The sequence below is a fragment of the Trachinotus anak genome, unplaced genomic scaffold (assembly GCF_046630095.1).
Source record: "Trachinotus anak isolate AG129_WGS33_773 ecotype Australia unplaced genomic scaffold, CSIRO_AGI_Tana_v1 ptg000024l, whole genome shotgun sequence".
Lineage (NCBI taxonomy): Eukaryota > Metazoa > Chordata > Actinopteri > Carangiformes > Carangidae > Trachinotus > Trachinotus anak.
In genome coordinates, this window is record NW_027273875.1 from 9771565 (window position 1) to 9795165 (window position 23601).

Below are 23601 nucleotides of genomic sequence, written 5' to 3' on the forward strand. Positions count from 1 at the left end.
CTTGTTAATCAAAGGCAGGCAGAGTAAGTGAGACAGAAAGGAGGCAATTAGACACTCCGTCATCAAATGTTTGGTTTGTCTGGCAGGAAGACTGCATTAAAGAGTGAAGGAGACACAGCCAGGCACACTCAGCCTACTTCATATCCACTGTTGTTTCAGATAGACTTTGCACAAGCAATTAGCTCCAATCAGGGATTAATTGAGCTAACACAGAAGGAGAGGGATGGTTTTGGAATTGTTCTGCTTTAGCATTTCTCCTAACTCCAATTAAAACATCATTTCATTGATTGCCCAACTGTTCACTTTTTGTGTATTTGTCACCACACGTGTGGATGAGTGTGTATGTTTTTGCATACGTGGTCGCACCACCCAAAACAGTGCACGTATGATCTCGTTTATCATGTGAAGGTCTGCTGAGGAGAAAACTCAATCTGCTGATCAGGGCCGTGTAACATCAGGGAAAGCTTCACAACAAGCAAACCGAGGTGGACCTTGAGTTTGTTCTGGCAACTGCTGTTTGGAAGGTCAATAATTTTAACAAGGTCAAGCTTGCAGTTCTACATGCAATTGTTTGTCTCGTTTTTTACTGTTCTTGCTCAAAAACACTGCCTCAGACAAAGCATCTCACTTTACTGTTACTGTTGACAACTTGAGTGTCTTTAAACCAGATTTCATAATGAAGAAGAGAAGCTGTGCCTGATGGCGTGAGACTGCTTTGATTAGCCGTTCATATCTGAGAAACACAGTAGCTGCTAGACTGAAATAACCATGCCTTAAAGATTATTAGCGAAATCAGGTCACACCAAATGACATGAATGATCTTAATAACCCACTCTTCTGCACGCACGATAATGACTTCAAACACGTCCACTCCAAAGTTAAACTAAATCTGTCAAGTGAAAAGAATTATTCTAGTTCTTCGTCCTTTTGAGCCTGAGCAAAATTATAAATGAACCCATTTTAACAATAGAACTAAATATTTACAAACTTCTATCTTTTTTTTCGTGGCGGTGTGGCACAGGGCACTCAACTAAGCACAGTCATAAAAAATCAAATATTTTAAATACTTAATGAAAACATGAATTAATTCAATAAAATATGCAAAACAGACAAGAAAATTGTTCATATTTGATGCTGACGAAGATTCTCTGTGGATGGCTGCACAAGGATGGACCTGGTCTATAGCAGAGTCATGATAGAAGCTGGTTAACTGAGCCAATCTCAACCAAGCTGGCAGAGAAAAGGAATGGCCTTTTTATCTGTGAACTCACACAAACTTTTACCCTGAATTGCAAACCTTTCTTAGCAAATGTGATCCTCTATACATAAACATACTATACATATGTGTAAATGCTTCATATCTGCATTAATTTCTTCTCAGGGAAAACACACACTCTAGGTTTTAGTTTACACAAACTCAAAAGCAGGGAATTATTCCCATTTTCATCTTCACCCTTTTTATTGTTCTTCTATTTCTTTGTTTTAGCTGTTGTTATATTGACAGGTTACTAAATGCATCACTTGAATCTGCACAAACAATGCTTTTTGGCTCAGCAAATTACATACACAGAGTCATTTTGTTAATCTTCTCTTCCATTTTCCACTCAACAAGTGGCACACCTCAAAATACAAATTAATTTTGTTAAAAGCCCAAAAACACCATCTGTGTTCCTTCCATATAACAGACAGGCAAAACATTATTTCTACACATGGATGGTGAATTAGATTCATTTCAGACAGTACTAAAAAGCCTTAGTACTTAAACACCTGACTCTGAAGTCAGTTAATCAAGTTTGAGAGGACTGTCTCAAAGTTTAATACGTATGATTGCTAATGCTTCAGCTGCTTTTTTCATTACAGCAGATCTCGCAAAGAGATGTTTAATTTCAAATCAACAGAACAGGCAGGTCAAGTGTTAATACTGTAATTGTCTTGCAGTTTGAATGAGAAAAGGTTTGATACCCAAACCACCTCCATTCTTTTTTCCCATCGTCATTGTCCTTGAGCAAGCCCCTGCTCATAAGAATTAGTTCTCAGAATTACTAAAACAGGGTTTATATATTTCATTTATTCATTCATCCTTGATCACAATCAATCAAGTCTTGATTCCCAAATTCAAAGCACAAAACCTTACTAAGACATGAGTAAGAGGCATTCTTACATGATGAACACATCATATCAAAAACATTACAAAACTGAGCCAAGAAGTGGCCCTACAAATCCAAACATATAAATTTAAATGAGTAACACAGTTCTAGGTCCATTATCTTGACTGGCCTTGTAAAATTGGTCATGAGATATTGCTGCAACAACCCTGTCACCTAGAAATAATGTTAATATACAACTAAACTAACAACTAACTTACATTACATTAGATTTATATTTTATATTTATATCTTTATATTTTTTTCATCTGCGCCGTGGGTCCGAGAGGACTGAAATTTCAATTGTGCTGTATGTCCTGTATGTGTAGCATAATTGACAATAAAGCTGACTTTGACTTTGACTTTGACTAAACTGTTTTCCCAAATACTGGCTGGCTGGATTACATTCAGAGTAGGGGTGTCAAGTTATTGACCGTGATATGTGAAAAATGAAATATTGATATTGGGTTAATAAAACACATATGATAATATCACGATGGCAGATGTTAGGCTTTGTGGATCTTTTGATCAGTTCATCTGGTTGCCTTGTCACTATCCATTCAGTGTAATTGTTCTTTTTGTAAACTTATGTACACTTTTGTACAGTTATGGTTACAGACTCTCTCTCTCCACCTAATTCATCAAAAAATACACATAAAACACCATAATCAAAGTTAAAGGTGGAATTGAATTATTAGCATTATTATTATTATTGTTATTATTATTGTTGTTGTTGTTGTTGTTAATAACATTTTCTATAGATATCCTGGTAATGTCGTTGTCATTAATTCTTCTGGCCACCATACTCATGTAGTGGAAATCTGATATCATGATGGCCCTTGTTCAGAGGCAATTTTTTTTTTTTTTAATTGATAGGTTTAGGCAACAAAAGCGCTTTGCTGAAGGTTAGGAAATGAACATGGTATTGGTTATAAATAAGAATATAGATAATACAATATAATATAATACAATATAAATAATCATGTTCTGTCTGAAGTCACTATGGACTTTTTCTGTATTGAACCTGACCACACTCTTTCCCTAACTTTAAGCAATGGCTATTAGAGCCCAAGACTGTAAACTTTAACGAAATTTTGTAGTAGTGGCAATGTTGTAGTCATGACAAGTAGATATTGTGCTGCATTCAGTATCAACATATTTGCAAACTTAGCATGCCAAATACGTTAATTAACCTCTTTAAACAAATCCTGTTTCTTATAAAACATATTTTCTGTTGCAAATCAGTTGCTTCCAAACATTATTTCTAGGAGACAAGGTTGGCTACCACATACCATGTCCATTATCTTGATTAACTGGAAACATATATATATATATATATATATATATATATATATATATATATATATATCATTCAAGAACAAGTCAGTTTGAAAATCATACAAGGAAATGATTGCTCTGCAGCTTTAAATATTTTTTGTTTACCCAGTGTAGTATACATATAAATCCTCAGTTTGCTAAATCCCAGGAACACATGAATGCCACCATATTGGTTCATGCGCTATAGATACTGTAGCGTACTGCCAGGCTGCTATTGGACATTTAATTTTTGCTTCAGTGATGACTCCTTTATTCACCAGTCGTTACGCTGTAATCTGCTTAAGTGCAACCAAAACCCTGAAACCTTATCTCTAGCTCCGATTTGATACTGAGTATGGGAATCTGCAGTCTATTGTGGCGAGCAGGAGCTGTAGGAACGGTGGGTGAAATGTGAATGTGAAAACTCTGCTTTAAGAGGGTTATTGCTGAGCAGACGTGAATGAAGTTAGGCGAGTAATTTGGATTTAAGTTAAGTTTGGACAGTTCTTTGCAACAGCTTTCATAAACAGTCGAATACAACCCAATAGATATTCTGGGAGAAGCTCTGGCAGTAACAGTGACTGAAAGAGGAAAAAAATGATTGTCACCCTGTTGTTATTGGTATTTGTATAAGATCCAGATCACAGCCATAGCCTAGGGCAGGGCTAAGAGAACACTGCTGACCATAAATTGCTTCATCTGTTGGCTATTTAAGTGCCCGTTCTCCAATAGGTAGCAGATGCAGAAAGGCAACATAAACCAACAACCTGATTGTTTCAGGGGCTTCACAACCCCTTGTGACAACTGCCTACCCACCAAACATCCATCATGGGAAATGATGATGTGTATGTTTGTCCCTAATTTATATGCATTTCTGCACACTCTGACAGAAAGCTGTCAGCTGTGGGGCTGGACTGATTTTCCACCGGCATCCATGGAGAAAATCCTCGTTGGATTCGGAGCTGCCTGGCTTTTCTGATGTGTAAGAGTGCTGGAGACAGGCCTAGCAGGTTTAAGCAGATTAATTAGGGTGTAGCAAAGACTGTGAAGAAATCTCTCTTCCAAAGATGCTATATCCACTGACACAGTTTTGCATACCGGCAAGTCCCTGAAATGTGCACACTACCACCCGCATCTCGCTCTAACTCTGTCATAGACGCGCACAAACACACTGCACGCACACACAGAGGAGACATTGCTGGAGGGCCAGAAGTCTGCCATGGACCTCACTCATCCTTTCTCTCCAGGGTTAGTCCAATAATCAAACACCCTCCCTCTTTCCCTGAATGTGTTTATCCTCCCTGCATCCCTCTCGCTCTGTTTTTGCTTGGAAACACATTTCCCCTTGTTAGCGTACTTGCAAGGAAAATGCTATGCTATTAGGGATGATTTTCACTTCCTGCCTCCTCATTGGAACATGGTGTTCGTGTAAACATGGCTGCCCAGAAGGAGCATGAAAAAAAAACAAAAAAAAAACATCAGATATAAGAACAAACAACCCAGAGATTAGCAGATGTGAAAGTGGTGCCGGTGGTTCTTTGTGTTGCAGATTGGGTGCTGCTCCAGAGACATGGAAAGTGAAAATGAACCCATCCAAACTAAAACCAAAACTTGTTTATTCCTTTTACACTTTTTGTGAACACCCAACAGCTTCCATCTTATCTCACTGCACCGATTGATATTGAAGTAAAGACAAGGGCAGAAAATAGAAGCAACCCTCCCCACCCCTCCCTGAATCCTCATCACCATCATCATTTTCATCATTACATGAAATATGACCGAGAGCAGAATCCCACAATGCCGTGCAAATGTCGACGTGAGTTAGCATCAAGAAGACACAAGAGATATGCATGCATCATCTGGCCAGGAGAACATCACTTGTGGGGAGACAGCCAGAGGCCCTAAGGAGGAAAAGTGGAGAGGAAGGGTGGGGAGGGGGAGTGAGGAGGAGAGAAGGAAAGAGAGGAATGGAGGGTGCAGAACAACAGAGGGGAATTGAGAGGAAAGGAAAAAGAGAATGTGGTACAATATTAGGGAGGAGGAAAAGAATGAAATGAGGGGGATATTCACGATAGCACAGGCAGGGAAATAAAACAGAGAGGCAATCAGAGAAAATGGAGGCATAATAACCCAGTGCTGCTTAATCTCCACAGATTCAAGCATAATGCATAATCTCCACAGGTTCAACAATACACCATGTGCCCTAATTCTGAGCCAATTACAAAGTGTGTGCTGTTTGGATGGTTTTTACCCATGTGTTCATGGGTATGGATCTGACAGGGAGGAACTCGAATGTGGGAGTGAATTCAGGATTTGTAAGGGGGTGGGGGTGAGAGGGGGCGGGCATGGGGTTGGCAGAGGTGGGGGTGTCTTCTGAGGTGACAGCTGGGGACCCAATGCATGCAGCATCCCTCCCCTTTGCCTTCTATATACTCTAATGCCCTTCACTGACCAGATTAAAGCCCAAATGACGAACACACAAAGGCTGGAAACATCTGTTCTGGAACACACTGTCCATCCCTTCCCATGCTGAGCTCTGTTGGTCACTCCTCAGTTCCAGTCCCCATGCAGACAACATCTGCAGCGATGGACTAGTGCACATTAACTACTGGAGCATGAGAGCAAGCTAACCCACTAACCATGACAGCATCATCCTTCACACAGCAACATAAATGCTGTGTAAAGTCGCCTGGTGCATTATCAAATTTATGTCCTTTGTAGCCTTTAAAACAAAACGCCTGTTTTGTCTTTCTTAAAAGTGCAGTGATAACCATTTAAGTACAGTCGAATTTTCATGATCGCCTGTTCCGACAAAATGCAGTGACTCACTGGTCTCCAGTGCAGTGTTAGTTGCTATGACTTTCCTCATTTCTAATGGCCAAATGACGTGACGCATATGAATTTGGTGTCAGTATTGGTGTTGTCATCTGCCATCTTCCCCTCCCTGGCACTCAGCCTTGGGTATAAAGGGTTGGAAAAGGTAGAAAGAGGAAATAGCAAAGTGTTGTGGCTCTTTTGATCTACCAAAATGCTGCTATTGTTCAACATCCACTTAGGCTGTTTGTGTCTGCTTGCCTACAATAATTCTTTTCCTGCCATGTATAACAGCCAGGACAGTCTCTTGTGTGCCTAAAAAACACTGGTTGTGAATCAAAGACCCTCTCTAAAAAAGAGTCTTTGGAAAAAATAAAAATCACTTCTGGAACAAATGCAATTACATGCCATGCCATCCTTCATTGTGAACTAGTGTAAAGTGTCTTAAGTATGAAGCTAAGCCATCACAGACCCTGTGGCTCATGACATGTGTTTCCTATCACTTTTAATTCAGATAAGGGATTTTTACAGCTGCAGCGAAGGACTTAAAAGTCCCCATGCCATACAGTAAATGGATCATAGCAGTGCTGTACAAAATTGAGGTGGGAGGCTCCAGATCCATAATGACAACCTAGAGACTAAATGCGTTTGTAAACTGTGCGAAATGTGAATTCATATTTCAGCTACAGAGTCGCTAATCAGGTCTGTGGATTGACGAAATGAAGGACATCAAATGACATGATGCTGTGGAGGTTGGAGAGAATTCAAGGTACTTAATGAGAAGAATATAAAGTCAGAAACACAAGGACTATGTAAGTTAATAGGAGCTCAAAACAGACAGTTTGCTGTAAAGGAGAGAAAGTAAAGCACATTGAGATTCTATATACGGCACGCAGCGCGGCATGCAGCGCAGGATGGTTAGCAGCTGTCTGATTATCAGATAACCCCCTGGTGCACTGTCTCTGACTCTGCCATCCAGTCCACCCTTCTGCCCTCACAACACCAACAGTAACCACTGCTTGCTTTACACAAACAGACACATGTCAGATGAGACGGAGTCGTATTTGCTGCCATGTTTCAATTACACCCTGAACAACAGTGGAGAATGAATTGACACACATTGGGGTGCGGGCATAGAAGGCAGTGACAGTGCTCACCCTGCCTTGTATAGAGCATTTATTTATGAAGTGACCTAGCCCAGGTAAAAAGCATGAGGAAACAGACGCTCGAGTGTGTGTGTGCTTGGGGGTTGGATAAAAGAAAGATACTACATTCAGTGGATTTCATGAATTAATCAAACTTCCGGATATTCCCTTTCCTTTTTACTCGCTAAGGTGCCTACTGGGGAAGTCTGATGTCATTTTATTGTTGCCCTGGCACTCACCACTTCTTGTGAATCAGAAGATACAGTGGATGGAGTTGTTGACAATTCCCGGGCAAACTGATGGAGGTGAATGAATGGGCAAAGGGACGTCTGGAATGTAACATTTAGTAGTTATAACAGCGCTTTGGCCTAGATTGGGTTGAATGCTGGGTAGGCCACATGAATAATAAACCAACTACAGAGGCCCTCTGGCTGGCTGGTGATGTTCTTCACTCTCTTCACCCCAGCCAGACTGGAGACCACTGAAGGGTGCGGATAAGCTTACTCAAATTAGTGGTATTACACCAGGAAAAGACAGTTATTTAAAAAAAAAAATCACTAGCTTCCAGTCCTGCTTAATATACCAGAAAGGAATGAAGATAATACATTTTAATACCACTGCTTGTGCTTGGGTGTTTTTGTGTGTGAAGCATTATCATATTTTGCTGAGAGACACAAGACTTAGTTTTGTCACACATGAGTAAAGGCACTTACACCCACACACAGACACACATGCATGTATTATGAGCACATGGGCATGCTAGCAGTCTGCTTAAATATTACTAATGTGAATTTACTTTGTTTCATCGTAATCCCTTCTGTAAATCCCAATATTGACACCTGATTTTATGTAATGGTTCTAAAACACGGCTTTATGTGGCTCTCTGAAATCAGAAGGCTACACCGAGCTGCAGCTTCCACAGATGACAGCAGCAATAAGTTACAGCTGTATCAGTAATAGTGTGAAGGCCTCATTCAAGGTCTACTAATGCAGAAGCTTAAGCCAGTGCCAACTCATCTAAAAGGAGATGTATTGCCATATTTCAAATTCAAATGTAGAAACATGACTGCATTAAATTATAGCCAATAATGTACTGTGTATGGCATTGTGATATATAACCTTGAAAGGTAGACAGCAGCGTGTAATGAATCATTTTGTGATCCGTCATATTGAAAATGGATTGGGCTGTATGGTCTGTGCTAAATCCCAACCCAAATATGGACACACAAAATAAAATGACCAAACAGTCATCTGTATGTATAGCACAGGTGACTGTGACAAAAAAGGGTTCAATATATTATTTCATTCACTGTATATAAAATACATATATGGATTCAGTTTTACCACATAGTCTTCTCTTGGACTACTGGAACTTAGGCATTAAAATTTACAGCTACTTTGACGGATTGAAAAAAAAATCTCACTATGTGAGAAGTAAAGTCTGTCAGATAGGGACAGGGTAGATGGAAGCTGCTCCCTTCCACACTGTTTTGCTGGAGGATTTTCAATCTGTGGGCAGCAAACCTCAAGCAGACAGGAATATCTGGTTTATTCATAACAGCTATCCTCAGTCACAGGCTATGACAGGAGCAGCTTGACCCGATATGACCTTTACCAGAGTTTTGCAAACAACTTCCAAACTGACTGCACCCTGAAACCAGATGTATTATAATAACTGCTCATTTTATACATTTTAGTCCCTTTGCTATTGGCAGTTACAGGTAAAGATAAAGTTATACATTTTTTAATGTTTTGTCAAGTCGCACCAATTTATGAATTAGTTAGTTCAGTCAGGCCTATCTATTTACTTTTTGAGGAATTTTAACATTATCCATAAACTTGATGGTACATTTCATAAAAAAATACTATTCAGGAAGTTTAAAAAAAAAAGAAAAATAAATTCAAATGAGCATAACATTGAGTCAAATGACTGAATTATTATATTATCATATATTATTTGTTACTATTATAGACTATTTTCTGTTATGTTAGCACAAGTTTTTGTTATGGAAAACTGTTCATCAACAAATGTCTTTATATTCTAACTATAAATAAAATATTTCCTTTCACAAAAGTTGATGGTGAAAGCTGTGTACTGTAAAGATGAGTTGGTATGTCATTAAAATCAAAACTCAATATGCACCTGAAGGAGATGTGGAATAATTTGAATTATTATTTTCGAAATCTTAGTGCCAAATAGAGACAATTTGAATGAAAGTCAAAATTAATGAAATTGAAGTTGCCAATTCTCAAAGCATCACCACCCATTTTACTTGATGTCAGATATTAAAATCCAGGGGAATGGCATGACCAGCTCAAAGCATTTACCAGGGTATAAAAAAAACACAGATAAATCTTGGAGTTAATCTATTAAAATGGCACTAATTCATTCTAAAATGTAACATATTGAATGATATCTAAATTTACACCTACTTACAACTGCTCCTTAAAAGAATTAGAAACTTACAAAAAGCTTCAACACAGTAAATCCAGTTTGCATGCTTCTTCACACCAGGCATATGTTTCTTCCAACCAACTGTAAGAAAGTGCACCAGAGCTCTTAAAGGTGTTTGCATGGTCCAATTAACAACAGATGCTAGCCCTTAGCTAACTTACCGAACATCATAATGCACAGACCTCCAAGGAGTGAGCATGGTCCAGTTAGCACCAGATGCTAGCCCCTTATCTTACTGTCTTCAGCCAAAAAAAATATGCATAAATTAGTTCCACTTGCCTGCCCTGGCCACCTCTATTTTTGCACTGTTATAAGCATGAGGCCACCTTAAACATGGGAAAATAAATCTCCTATTTGGTATATGGAAACTTATACAACACATTACAAATAATAGAGACATGTTGATCTATTCAAAAGGTTGTACGGCCATTTCATCAGCCACATTACGGTCAAATATGCCATTATAATCAACTGCTGCACTGGATAGCAATTACAGACAGGAATAGTTCACTGAGATTCAACCACTCCAGCTGAGGTAAGAACATAATCAACATTGCATTAAAGCAGGATTAAAGCTATTGTGAATATAGCATGCTAGCCTATAATAATGAAAACCAAAGGCCTTATAAATGTAAGTCCTTTGTCAAACCATGGAGTCTCAATCCAAGAACACAATTAAGCAGGGGGTGGCACATTTTTTCTAATTATTCTAACAGGGTTTAAGCAGTCTGAGCATTCATGTGCTCTAATTGTCCTGGGACCCTGTCCTTTGAGCTCAGGGGTTAGCCTTCCCAAGTGCACTGTCAACAACAGAATGTAGAAAAGACTAGTAGTGCTTGTTACTGACCACCTGGAGCAACGGTATCGGATTTAACAAAAACTGCCACAACACTCTGCACAGTTAATTGAACAGTTTTGGTATATTTTCATATTTGTGTTTCAGTTACTGCTGTGTTTTGATTGCTCTTCATAGCTGCTGTAAATAGCTGTGTAGCTCACTAGCACATAAGTAATTGATAGCTGATTAAGTTGCTGCCTAGCAACAGCAAGATGCCCCCACTAGAAAAATTGCCTCAGTATGACTGGGATAAGAGATATGAATGGGGGGGGGTCATAGCTTTTTTCTGGTGTAATCATTGCCTAAGGCTTTTAAAGAATTACACTCCTGTAGCACAGATACAATATATTGACAACTTTACACATGTTAGTTGTGTCTGTGCTCGAAAGACAGCTTCTTACCAGAAATCCAAGGAGATACCCATCATTCAAAGCATAGGAGATGATAATAATAATCTTATCACTTCTCTACTCCTATACATATATCCTTCAACTATTAATGGTGTTTCTCTGCACATTAGTCCCCTCATATGCACAGTATCAGACACCGCTATCTGTATTTTTATTGCAACATCTCTAAAATTTCACTGATTTGGCTTGAGTGGACTTTACAGTGTTTGCTCTTTCATGTGTCAGTAGCACCATTATTCTGATTCTAGTGAAAGAGCAGAAGGATGTACTGCATCTCCCCAGCTTATTTTGCTTATTATAACACCACTGATCAGAGCAGACCACCGCCGAAGAAAACATGTGTCTGTACTGCTGTTGCACCATAATGTCCAAATTATGAACTAATTATTACAACTTAATTCAATCAGTATGACTTAATGTGAAGATGACAGCTATTAGTGAGGGCATAAGTGATAATGACACAGATGACAAAAACGCAAACTTATTTTCAACACTTCAACAGCTGAGGAAGATCAGCTTTGATCAACTGGCCTCACAAAACTCAGTACCGAGTACCGGCTTAACACAAGCAAGGCAGGGGAAGGCAAACAGGGGATAAGTACACATGAGGGCTGTTGGACGGGCAACAGATGGTGCAATGTGGCCACCCTATCTACTTACAGAAAACATTGACAATCTGCCTGGGAACACACACTAACTTTGGATGTTGTCAATGGGTGAGAATGAAATGCATGATTAATGGCGACTTGCCACTTTCCAAAACACAAGCCAAAGCCTCCCACTGGAACCCCTACTGAACCTTAAGTGGTGTACTACATTTACAGAATCCCTCCACCAGCACAAACTAGGTCCTAAATATTATCAACGACTGAACACAGCCTCATTTCTGGTACCACAACAAAAATCTCACCCGAAACCCTTATCGGGATCTAGCGAATGGATGAACAGACACAAGTACGCTACTTTCTAATCCACTACCCACGTGGTGCATGTTAGTCGAAAAGCGCAAATATGAAAGTGGGGATAAATGATTCCTTCCATGCGATTCACTTTGCAAGTGAACAGTATTTCATGCCTGGAGAAAATATGCCTTTGGGTTTCAAACTATGCCAATTAGGCTAATATTGTTGACTAGAGACAGTACAGTGCTGAGTGGTTCAAAGGAATTCCCATCACTGAAGACAACACAGTAACACAGTGGCAAGGACGAGGGGAGTGAGGGCAGTGAAGAGATACAACACAAACAGAGGTCAAACTCACATAATTATTTGACAACTTTTCGAGGCTAAAAATGAATCATGTTGATTTTAACAACTTAAATTGATGTGTTGCTTCATCTATGGTGATTAGCAATGCTGACCAGCTTTTATTGCAGTACACAAAATACATATATCTTGGTTGTTGTTCCTAAGGCATTTGGGACTAGCTAAGCATGGGACAGATGGAACAATGACATTCCCATCCCTTTTGGGGTACAGTTTGTAAGCGACTGCTATTTTTTTTCCTACACATTTCAAAAGACATGAATTGGTGAATTGGTTTCCCTGCCATCTGCCTAGGGTTTGATTGTAATAGCTGGTTCCATTTTGGATCCCGGGACCCCTTTTCACAAAAGCAATCCCAGTCATGCTTCACAAATTACTGTCTCGCAAATTACAGATAAATTTATGAGTGCCACAGGACTCTTGCATGGTCATGCATGGGTCATAATTATGCTGTTTGTTTTGATTAGTGAGAGGTGTGAAAATGAGCAAGAGGACACAAAGAGGAAACAGGTCCCTGGTCTAAAGGGCAATATACCCAATTTGCTTTTGCTTGTTGATGTTACCTAATCAAAGTAACTAATTGCCTAACTCATTCTCAAAAATGTTATCACCTTCTTTTTTTATTAGCAAAAAGGAATGTACAAAATATTCAGGTAGCAGACTTTCATGTCTAGCTGGAGCTGACCTTCGTCAATTCAAGTGACTAATGTTGCTGGTAATAGAATATATCAGTTTTTAGCTAAATAACATTAATTTTGTTAGTAACTTGCCCAAAGGTCAAAATGAAACTTTTGTCAAAACATTAGTTACATTTATATTTACATTTATTCATCTGGCAGACGCTTTTGGTGATTTTTGACTGTTGGTCAGTTTATATCTTATATCTCTCTCATTCCAAAGGTTTCATTTATCCTGTGAAATATCTCAGTATTCACAGGATAGATTGGCACTAAATTTAAATTAATATAATGCTGTCATCAGGTCAAAATTAATTTGTCCATATCTTTGGTTTATGGACCATATACCTGCAAAACTAATGTTATTCTCATGAGCTACAGCTGTACTTTGCGTTTAGTGCTAAATAGCAAACATTAGTATGCTAATATACTAAACCAAGATAGTGAAATTATGCCTGTTGAAGATTGTAATGTTAGCATTGACATTATGAGCATGACGCCAGTCCCAACACCTACAGTTAGTCTGCCTAGTGTAGGCATGGAGGTTAGGCTCCAACTCAAAATTGCATTACTTCCTGTTTGCACGGCAAGCATTTTGTGACAATTTTGTCACAAAGTGACATTGTCATTGGTTACATTCTCCTTTTTGAAGATCATAGAATCCACAATTTGTAGATTTCTATTATATTACTACTACAACTAAAATTTCAAATAATTGTCCAATGTGCCTCATTGTGGCCGCTTATTTTGTTGGCTGCCTGTGACAGGGAGGACTTAACTGATGATAGAGCAAGTGATGATACTTCTAATTCATTTAGCACAGTCAAACAGAGGGGGACTCATCTTGTTCTGGAGTTTTGTACTAATGAACACCCTTGCATCTGCCGCCCCTCCACCCACACCTCCCTTCAACACATCACTGTTTATGTCTTTCTGTCCTTTCTTAATCGTTTGAGGGAGCTGTTCTAATTCCATCAACAGCCACTCACACTGATGATTAGTGCCAGTCCACTGGTGGCCTGGAGGTCGCACAGTTGTTTGTTGACGTCGCTCTGAAGAAGTGCTCAGCTGCAGCATCTGACTAAACAGACTGAAGATGTGAGAAGCTGGCTCAGTGGCTGGCCGAGTTTGATTGTACACACTGACAGCAGGTGATTCTTGATTATTAAAATTACATACTTGGATGTGAGAAACAAGTGACATGCTGCAACAGTAGCAGAAACACAATGAATCTTGTTTATCAAGGAAAAATACAAGACCTTCTAATAATAAACAGACATGGCCTCATTTTTTTCAGTGAAATGGCTGATGTTATCATTTGTGTCAAATATGCACCCGACGAGACTGTTCAGGAAATAGAATTTCAACAAGGCTGCAAATACTCCAGATTTGTGCCCAGTGATGGTCTAACAGCTGATGTAGTACATGTTCCCCTGATGGCCTTGGATCACATTTGCGTCTTTTCTGCGCCTTCAATTTGGCTTTCTTCCTCCCAGTCTGAGAATATGCATTTGGGTTTGTTCAGTCATTTTCAACTGAAGCAAACTATGTGTTGAATGTTCACCACTTCTCCTGTAAATCCATTGTCTACAGTATGCTACAAGATTTAGAAAGATGGAGATAAAAATATGTTAATCCTGTCTTAATGTAAGAAAGAATTTAAAACCGATGTGTTAGTAGGTAATAAAGCAAGTGAGAAAATCAATACATGGTGAAGTTACTGTAATCATTTCTTTAGATTTAAGGAAAACTGACATTCTGGGTGTGTTTTGCTCATTTTCTAGTGTATTCTGCTTTTTTCATCATACCCAGAGTCAAATGAGAAGACCAACACCAACACAAGACATACAATATGAGTTTGCTAAGTTACTCTGTATTGTTTCTTTGTCATGAGTTCTATTACACGATGTGTATAGAAAAACAACTGTATTGGAATAAGTGTGGTTTTTAGTAAGGCTTGCTTAATTTACAATACAAACAAATGTCATTTATATTATTTATCTTTGCCAGGCTGCCAGCTGTAGATTTATCTGGCATATCTGCATAATTTACATATTTAAAGCCTTGCTACCATCTGAAACAGCTGAAGTGTTTGCATCACATAGAATGAATAATGCCCCTTCAAATTTCAGTCAGACTGAAGCTCATAAAATGCCCGACGAACCACCAAAATTGAGCTTGTACAGCACAAATGTACCCGAGGGAGCAGCACCCCTCTAGTTAGCTACATTTTCTAAACCACTGGTTGAGATACAATGCTACAGCCCATTAGAAAATTTGAGGATGTGTGTGGACTCCTAAGGAAACAAACCATTTTGAGCTGGGCTCATTGTCAGAGCATCCCCACAGTACTTTCATCTACCCGCTTGCTCCCACCCGCAGCACCGCATGACAACTTTGGCTGCAGCAATACTGGCAGGATCCTGCAGCCCCCTGAAGGAGTCATGCGATTATTCATCCCTGCAGCCATAATATTCTGAATTACACAAAAAACGACTAGATGCTGCCTTGGTAGAAAAAACAGGCTATTGACATTTTCCGCGCAAGGAGGAGACAACATCGAACAAAATAGGTTAGTGTCTGTTATTTGAACTGGCAAACAAGATCAACACTGAAATAGCTTCATTTGTGGGTAAAGTTGTGAGCAGGACATTTCACCGTAGCTTCTACTACTAGGTAGTGAACATCAAAAATGCATGGGGGTTAGAAAAAGGGGATTTAAATCTGAAGCAAAAATACTGCAAGGCCCGCACAGGCATGATGTTGCCATCCAGTTTTAAAAGACACCTGACAATCATACGACTGAAAACCTCACAGGGATCCACAGTAGTCAAATAGAAGGTACTTGAAATTCAATGTACACCGGAAATGGGGGGCATTTAGATCCTGTGGTTTGTCTGCATGGTCATACAGCTGTAAAAAAATACAGAGACACATTGAAGTATGATGTGCACTCCACTGTGCAAACACTGATCCCTCAGGCTATTCCCATACAGCAGAATGGTGCTATCCCCATCCACATAGCAAAATACAAACAAATTCACAACGAAACTTAAACAAGGCTTCAAGAATGATGAAGTACACTACAATACATCATTCAAGACTAATATGACAGCATTTCAAGGAACGTCAAAGCTGCTCTAGGGTGAAAATGTAATCATATTTGTGTTTACTTCCTCACATTTAGATTTAGCTCCTGTATGTTGCAACAATATATGCCGTGTTATTTCAACCCACATAATGTATGCGTCGCTGATACATACAGTAGCCTACCTCTCCTCCAACAATAGAGGGGAAAAAATTATTTCTTATAGTAATTGCAGCTCCTACATTAACAATGAATGTGACAATTAACTCAGAAAATGAATTCAGAATGGCTGTTTGAGCTGCAAAATACAAATGAGCTTTATTGTATTTTAAGAAGAACCACAAAATCCCCACAAAATCACTCTGACACAGTCATTGTGTTCATAAAGTCGGCCTCTATTCAGTCAAGGGAGTCAGTGGAGCAGCTATAACATTTGTCTCTTGACACTGTAACGACAGTTTTGGGTCTGGGTTTTGTTATGAGAGAGAATTATTCTCTATCTTCAAACACAACTTCACTGCTCGAGATGTGCAATGTATAGTAAATGTCATGTATAGCACAGTATAAATTCTGATTAGAGTGAGACAGGGGTAATGTTATAGTAGCTTTAGCACTAGATAGCAATCAACTGAATATCAAACACCACAATGTCTCATTTTATTCATAAAAGCTTATGCTATATCCTGTAACACAACATACTTAGTCACACACACACATTCACATTTAAAGGCAGATTTCTATGTCCTCTCAAATACCCAGCCTCTTCTCAAGCATTAGTATTTCCTGGACAATTCACCACTATTGATTTGAGAGAAAGGAGAGGAACCAGCACCAGTAAAAGGAGACAATAGAAATACAAGTGTCTTAATATGGAAAAGGCAATAAGACAAAGGGAGGATGTGGTGCACAAAAAGAAACAAAGATCTCAGATAATGTCTCTACTGAGTTGCTATTAGGTTCAGGACTCTTATCTCAGTTTTTTTTTTTCTTTTTTTTCCCCTATTCCATGATTTCAAGTTACAAAAGCACTATAAAGACCATAATTCTATTAGGGAGAGTCCCTTTCAATTCTTATTAAAACAAATTACAATGTGTAGTACATCATAGTCAAGTTATTAGGTCCAATATTTCCCAAATATTTTGTAAATTTAATCTTTTCCTGGAATTCCTTAATTCCTGTTTGGACACTACATCTGTGTGAGAGTGAGAAACAGAGACGAAGGGGAGACAGTGTGGGTGTTTGTGTGTGTATGCATGTATATCTGTGTGTGCGTCTGAGCGTGTGTGCATCTTGTTCATGGCAAGAAATCCGCTCAGTTTAGCACATAATGGAAATGTGAATAGCCCAGAGCGTCTATCTCCCACACAGGGAGAGAACTGGCTGGGAGCGGGCTGCATCTTTCCAAAGCCAAACAGTGAAAGGGAGTTAGCTAGGTTAAAATACTGCCCCCTTTTTCTCTCCCTCCCTGGAGCAATTCACAGCTCTGCCCATACATTACTCAAACAGGTCATCCAAACAGGTCTCACTAGCAGTCTGAAAACATATTCACACACATATGTGCACACATGCCATGCACACAAGCTAAGCATACACACACACGCACGCACACTTGTAGGTTCAGTGGATAGGTGACGCTGCCCATATTATGACAGATGACATCTTATATATGGATCCCTTAGAACAACAGCCCCAAAGTGTTATGCTTAATTTAACACAAACTCTACCTTTTTCAAATGTGACATTAGCACATTTTCATATACTGCACAAAAGGTTACCAAGCTCAATACATACTGCATAACAAGTTTCCCATTCTTCTGTCATGCAAAAGTGAGATTCCTTTAACCAGGACATTACCTTTGTGCCTGCAGGGAAGTGATGAAAAGTCAGACTTACGTGCTACTTCTAGAGATGCGTTCCGGCTTACAGCCTCTCCAAGATAGTTTCGGGCCACACACACATAGCTGCCATCATCGGGCTTGCTCCGTCGTCCGTGGACGATACGTAGGAAGAAGAGGGACCCGCTGGGCAGCAGCATACGGTGGGAGCGGGGGTTGTCACGGTCCGTCTCAACACGCTCCCCATCTTTGTACCATTCCACGGTGGGAGTTGGACGGCCCTCTGCCTTGCAGTTGAGAGTGGCTGGTTCCCCTTTGGACACAATGAGGTCAGAGGGGTGCTCCACGATGCGGGGAGGGAAGTCTTCCTGGCGAAGACGAGACCCTAGAGGGAAACGAGAGAGTAAAGAAAATCCTGTTAAAGTGATAGCCATAATATTTACACACACATAAATAATGTAAGATTTTCATTTTTCTGCAGCAGCAACAGCAGTATGTTTGGGAATGAATTCAGTTAACTATTTGGGTGAGCAGCAACAGTAACTACAGACAATCAGCAAAACAACAGCAAAGCAATGCCACTTTATCAGTCTATCACCAAGACAAAAACAATAAATGAAAGGGAGCTGCTAATTACCACTGTTGATTAAAATTAGATTACAGAGGCAATGTCTGGCCATATCTCTGAAAATAAGGAACACTTGAATAAATGGTTTACAGATCTCATCTCTCTCTAACATTATTTTTCACTGGTTTTTAAAAAAAAATAGATCTACACAGATTTGTAAATGTGATTGGTTGTTTAAAACAAATAATCTAAGTATAAATTTCACTACAGTTCTTGAAAGGAAAGTTGGTTTGGTTTTTACTGACAGCACTATATGCCATGATACTACACCCAGGCTCCCATGTTTACTCTCACAGACAGGAGCTGAGGAGTCATTACATCTCATTAGCTTTTTCATTAACACATTCCATCAAACACTGACATCATCAAACATGTTGTCTCAGTGGGTGTATTAACAGCGACTGCTACATTGTTTTTTTTTGTTGTTTTTTTTCACTTTGTACTGTAATAATGTGGATATGCAAAATTAACAATTCTCTTTCCTCCTTAAAGGCTTCCTTACTATATTAACAAGCATAATATTTAGATTGTAACCCCAATGTTTGATAGTCAATCCTCAGCAAATGTCATGGCAATACCTAATCCTGACTACCCCGATAAGAATAATGTCATAATGTGTATAACCACAACCCAGTTAACAACCTTTACTCTGCTCATTCTTTCCATTTCTTTGGCCACGTGAACACCTTAGCTCAATTCAATTCAAATTCCACCTCGAAATGTCACATAGGAATGACCCAAATGTAGTGTCACTGTGTTTGTTTACAGACACGACAGCGTCACAACTCTCATCTATTTCATGGTGTATGAGCACATTATAATATATGTTTTAAAAGGTCTTCTTCTGTTGTGTGCATGCAAACAAACCTAGTGTGTGATTTTTGGGTTACCCAAACAGACTTTTTGAACTGTCATAAGGCAAAGAAATAAATAAGATATAAATAAATAAAATTGACGTTACACAGTCTCTTGTATTTTTTGCCTTTGATGGTGACAAATTGCAAAGGCAACCATGATGATTGGCTGCTACACAGTGACCGGGATAAAGCTGCAAATGTGAGTAAAATTGATGACAGTCTATAATGTTAAGAGGTTTGTTGACAAAAAGAATTCCATTAGCTGGCGCCAACACACCAAACCACAGTGATGCATTATGTTTTTAGCATGCTTTTAAAACCCTATACATATGTTTATAGTGTAAATAACATTTGTGTGGATCCACAGTAACGCACAAACAAACAGAGTTTGGAGAATAGTGACTTTGTATAATTGGTTATCCCATTACTCAGTCTTTTCTGTGCTAATGTACAGTTTTATGCTGTCAAACAACAGAATTTAAATTAGATGGTTTAAGTTGTGGGTGGCACACTGGCTCAGTGCTTGGTACTGTCATAACAACAAGAAGGTCCTGCGGGGTCCTGTCAGTCTGTTAGCCCTGTGATGGACTGGCTCCCGTCCAGGGGGTTTGCCTGTTTTCTGCTCAGAGCATGCTCCAGCAACCCATGACCCTGAATACCAATAAGTTATCTAGAAAATGGATGATTTAAAAGACTTAAATGTTGACATTTTAACAGCTGAATAGTCCTGTGCTGATAACTGCTCAGGTCATAAATTCAAGGATAATTTGGCTGGAGTCTAGAAATGAAGATTATTGGCAAAGATACAGTTAGAATACTTTTGCTTCAGACTGTTAAGCATCAAATCCCATCCTTTGTGTTTATGAGGCTCTATCCATGGTGCTGAAAATGAAACTCAAGGTCCTGTTGAAAAAAAATGCTGGTCAGGAATTTGTTAGGGCTTGTAAGTGGGGCACTCTGATAAAAGTCACTTGGAGTTACATCCCTCTACCAGTGGAGTTCAGATGAACTCAGTTTAGGCTTATAACCTAAGGATTCATTTGGCTCTTATTTAAACAGCACATGTATTTCTGGTTCTTTCTTTCATTAAAAGTGTGAGATGCCACAACCACACATTCAGTCTGAGCCCTGCAAATTTGAAATCATTAAGACTTGAACCAAAGCAGTCAAGGTGGGCACGCTGTCAGTGTATCAGCAATGATACTGTGCACAGTATTCCTCTAAAAAAGATCACAGATTACCTAAATTGTTGCTACAGATACAGTTGAAAACCATCTTGTTATCACAGAGGTTTCACTGCATTTTAACTGCATAAGACCACTTCCCCATTCAAGTGAATGGGAAGTTATCTCCGACATTTGGGCCCTACTGTATATCTGCAGAGTCTGACAGAAACCAATGCAACAACCCTGGAATTACTTCAGCCCACATGTAAGGAGAATGGAGCGGACAAAACATCAGAAACACCTGTCAGCAACAGTCCAACACAATCTACAGCCTCCCTCAAAAACTGAGGCAAAGCACTGCTTCGCTTTAGACTGCATGGATGTGGTGTACCAGCTAAAACTAGTTACACAAAGTAGCTCCAATGTCCTGAAACCACTCATATCCACACCTACTTTACTCTGCGTTTACTCCACTGACACAGATTTGTGGTCTCTACAAAGTAGTACAAAACTCCTCATGATAAGGGCAACACTTCCTGTCAAGAAGCTTAGATATGTCTCTTGGGTGCAGCTGCATTTGTACACGTTTACAGCAGGTCCTTGTATTGTATGAGCAACCTCTAGATACTAACAGTAAATGGTGGATTTCCAGGCTATATGAGTAAGCATATTCTCGTTAGACATTTCTGCTATGGCACCTAGAGTAGCTCCATCATCTGCCCATGCAACCTGCGCATTAGGCCACACAGAATAAGACACTTAGAAATGAATGACAGCAAACTGCACAACCTTGCAAAAATATAGGTTTGGAACACTTTTGATGCACTGTAAAAGTACAAGACAAACAACATATGAGATTTAGAGTCCAACTGATTAAAAAAAAAAAAAAAAAAAGAATCATTTAAAGCCTATTTCTTTTTGAGAATACACAGAAAAGTTGAGTGTGGCTATATGGACTCAATTTTCAAACTCACATTTCAAGCATATATCAATACCCGTGGAAAAAAAAAACTGGCCGTTTCAAAAGCTGTCAGAGATTTGATTCAAGTAACAAATGCGTTCAATTAAGGCAGCCTTTATGAATAAAAGAACAACTTCCGTCTACCTATGCCATTACATATTTGGCCAGGCTCAGTGTCTAGACTAAATTAACCAACTATGATTCGGCGCATTGGCGTGGTGCATTTTGTGATTTCGCACACGAATTCAAGAGGACCAGCAAATTCACTGTAAATCATGTGGGATAACCACACTCGGTGTCTTCTTGGTGCGCTTCAGCTGATGAGAGCATGGGTCGAACACGCTTCAGGTCACAGCCCAGCGTGCTTTCCTAATGCTTAATGTGGAGCAAGACACACTTTCAACCGTAACATTTAGTTATAGATGTATTCATAAACTTACCGTCGGTTTGGGTGTACACAAGTCCGCAGAGAAATAAATACTGTAGAGGACCCATTCTGGCATATTGGCCCCCGTAAGCTATCGGCGCATGAATTCCTCCTCAAGCGAAAAAAAAAAAAAAAACCCAATCAATTAATCAATCAGTCCTGTTTTCACTTGTGCCACTTTGTGCTAATTTGCTGTTTCGGGTTTAGTGAACTAAAACAACCAAGGCAGTTATATCAGCCGCTTGAAGGAAATCATTCTCATTCACATGTCCGTTCTTCCTCTCCAAGAGCGCACCAGTGAGCAGTGGTCTGCCGACTCGCCGACACGTTGGAAATTTCTGCAGTCACCAACTGAAAACATCACCGACGCCCAAAGACACTCCAGTTACTGACGGGTCCCCTGTCCGACCGCATTCTTCTGACACTTTACCGGGTCCGACCGCGGAGGAAACGCGTCCATCCTCATGCGGGACAAGTTGAGGGATGAAAGGTGGAGACGGGATTCAGTCAGAGGTGAGCAGCTCCAACGGTGCAGCCCAGCTCAGCCCCTCCTCTCCACCCCGCTGCCCTGGGAGAAACTAACCGCCGGATATAACATAGCCTACACAATAGATCTGAATAATAAAACTCAGTTGTACTCTGGACAATTGGATGGTTGTACAGATGTTCATTAGTGTTTCTTTCCCTTTTTTTCTCTGGGAGGCAGTTTAATACAAACAGCTAATATATTCACTAGACACAGTCTGCAGCGTGAGCATTATGTATTTAAATGAAAGTATGCTGCTTTATCCATTTTATTGGTCTGGTTTTGTTTCATTCCTGTCAGTTTGTATGTCTTTTGTGGACGGATTTGATGTTTTAACTGCACCTTTGGTGCATTTAATTGAACTGAATGGATGTCCTGATCTATTTACAAATAACAAAAACCTCATTAAATGTCCTCTTCTTGTCTTTTTCGTTTTTGTGTTTTGTTTCCTCCCATCTGTTCTTCACGTTATTAACATGCAGCACCAGGAAACTGTACCATGCACACATTATGGTCAGGTTTACTTTTGTCCAGCAAACAATTGTTCCTCCTCTGTCTGGCAGATCTGCTCTAACAGAGTTCATGGATCAAATCTGTATTAATATTTCTGTATTTTTTTGTTCTATCAACCCTAACCCTTAATATTCTACGGATAGGTCTACACCATCCTGCCAAAAACCACAATGGGTGTTGAGTAAAATAATTTAAACAAAGCCCTTCAGTTTTACTGCCTGGGATTTTATTTATTTATTTCATATTCATGGTTGAAAAAGCTATTACAAAGGGGTACAGCTGTAAAGAAATGGCACTTCATTCCTGCCCACTTGCCTTAGGTGCTTACCCTGCCTTTCGTCAATACTGCTCAATATTGTCAATAGTATTATAAATGCAGTGCCTCGCCTTGAGATGAGAATGAGATGGGCTGTATCAGGTGCTATTGATCCAGAGGGTGAAATTAAACCATTTTTGGCACAGTGTTCACAGCAGTAGATCAAATAATAATTGTGGACGATGGCTAAATTGAGTCTATATGAAAGGGGTGTAAAG

At 39.5% G+C, this 23601-nt stretch overlaps 1 protein-coding gene across 2 annotated transcripts in view; it reads right to left on the reverse strand.

Annotated features, from left to right (window-relative positions):
• LOC139607890 (roundabout homolog 2-like) overlaps positions 1 to 22963 on the reverse strand; it is an 81538-nt gene extending 58575 nt beyond the window's left edge. For both annotated transcript variants that reach the window (XM_071461205.1, XM_071461204.1), the window contains exons 1-2: positions 22042 to 22963; positions 18048 to 18374 (exon numbers count right to left, since the gene is read on the reverse strand). In XM_071461205.1, the coding sequence (XP_071317306.1) occupies positions 18048 to 18374; positions 22042 to 22096 (382 nt within the window). In that variant the 5' untranslated portion in view covers positions 22097 to 22963. The remainder of the gene's footprint in view (positions 1 to 18047; positions 18375 to 22041) is intronic.
• Between the last annotated feature and the right edge of the window lie 638 nt (positions 22964 to 23601).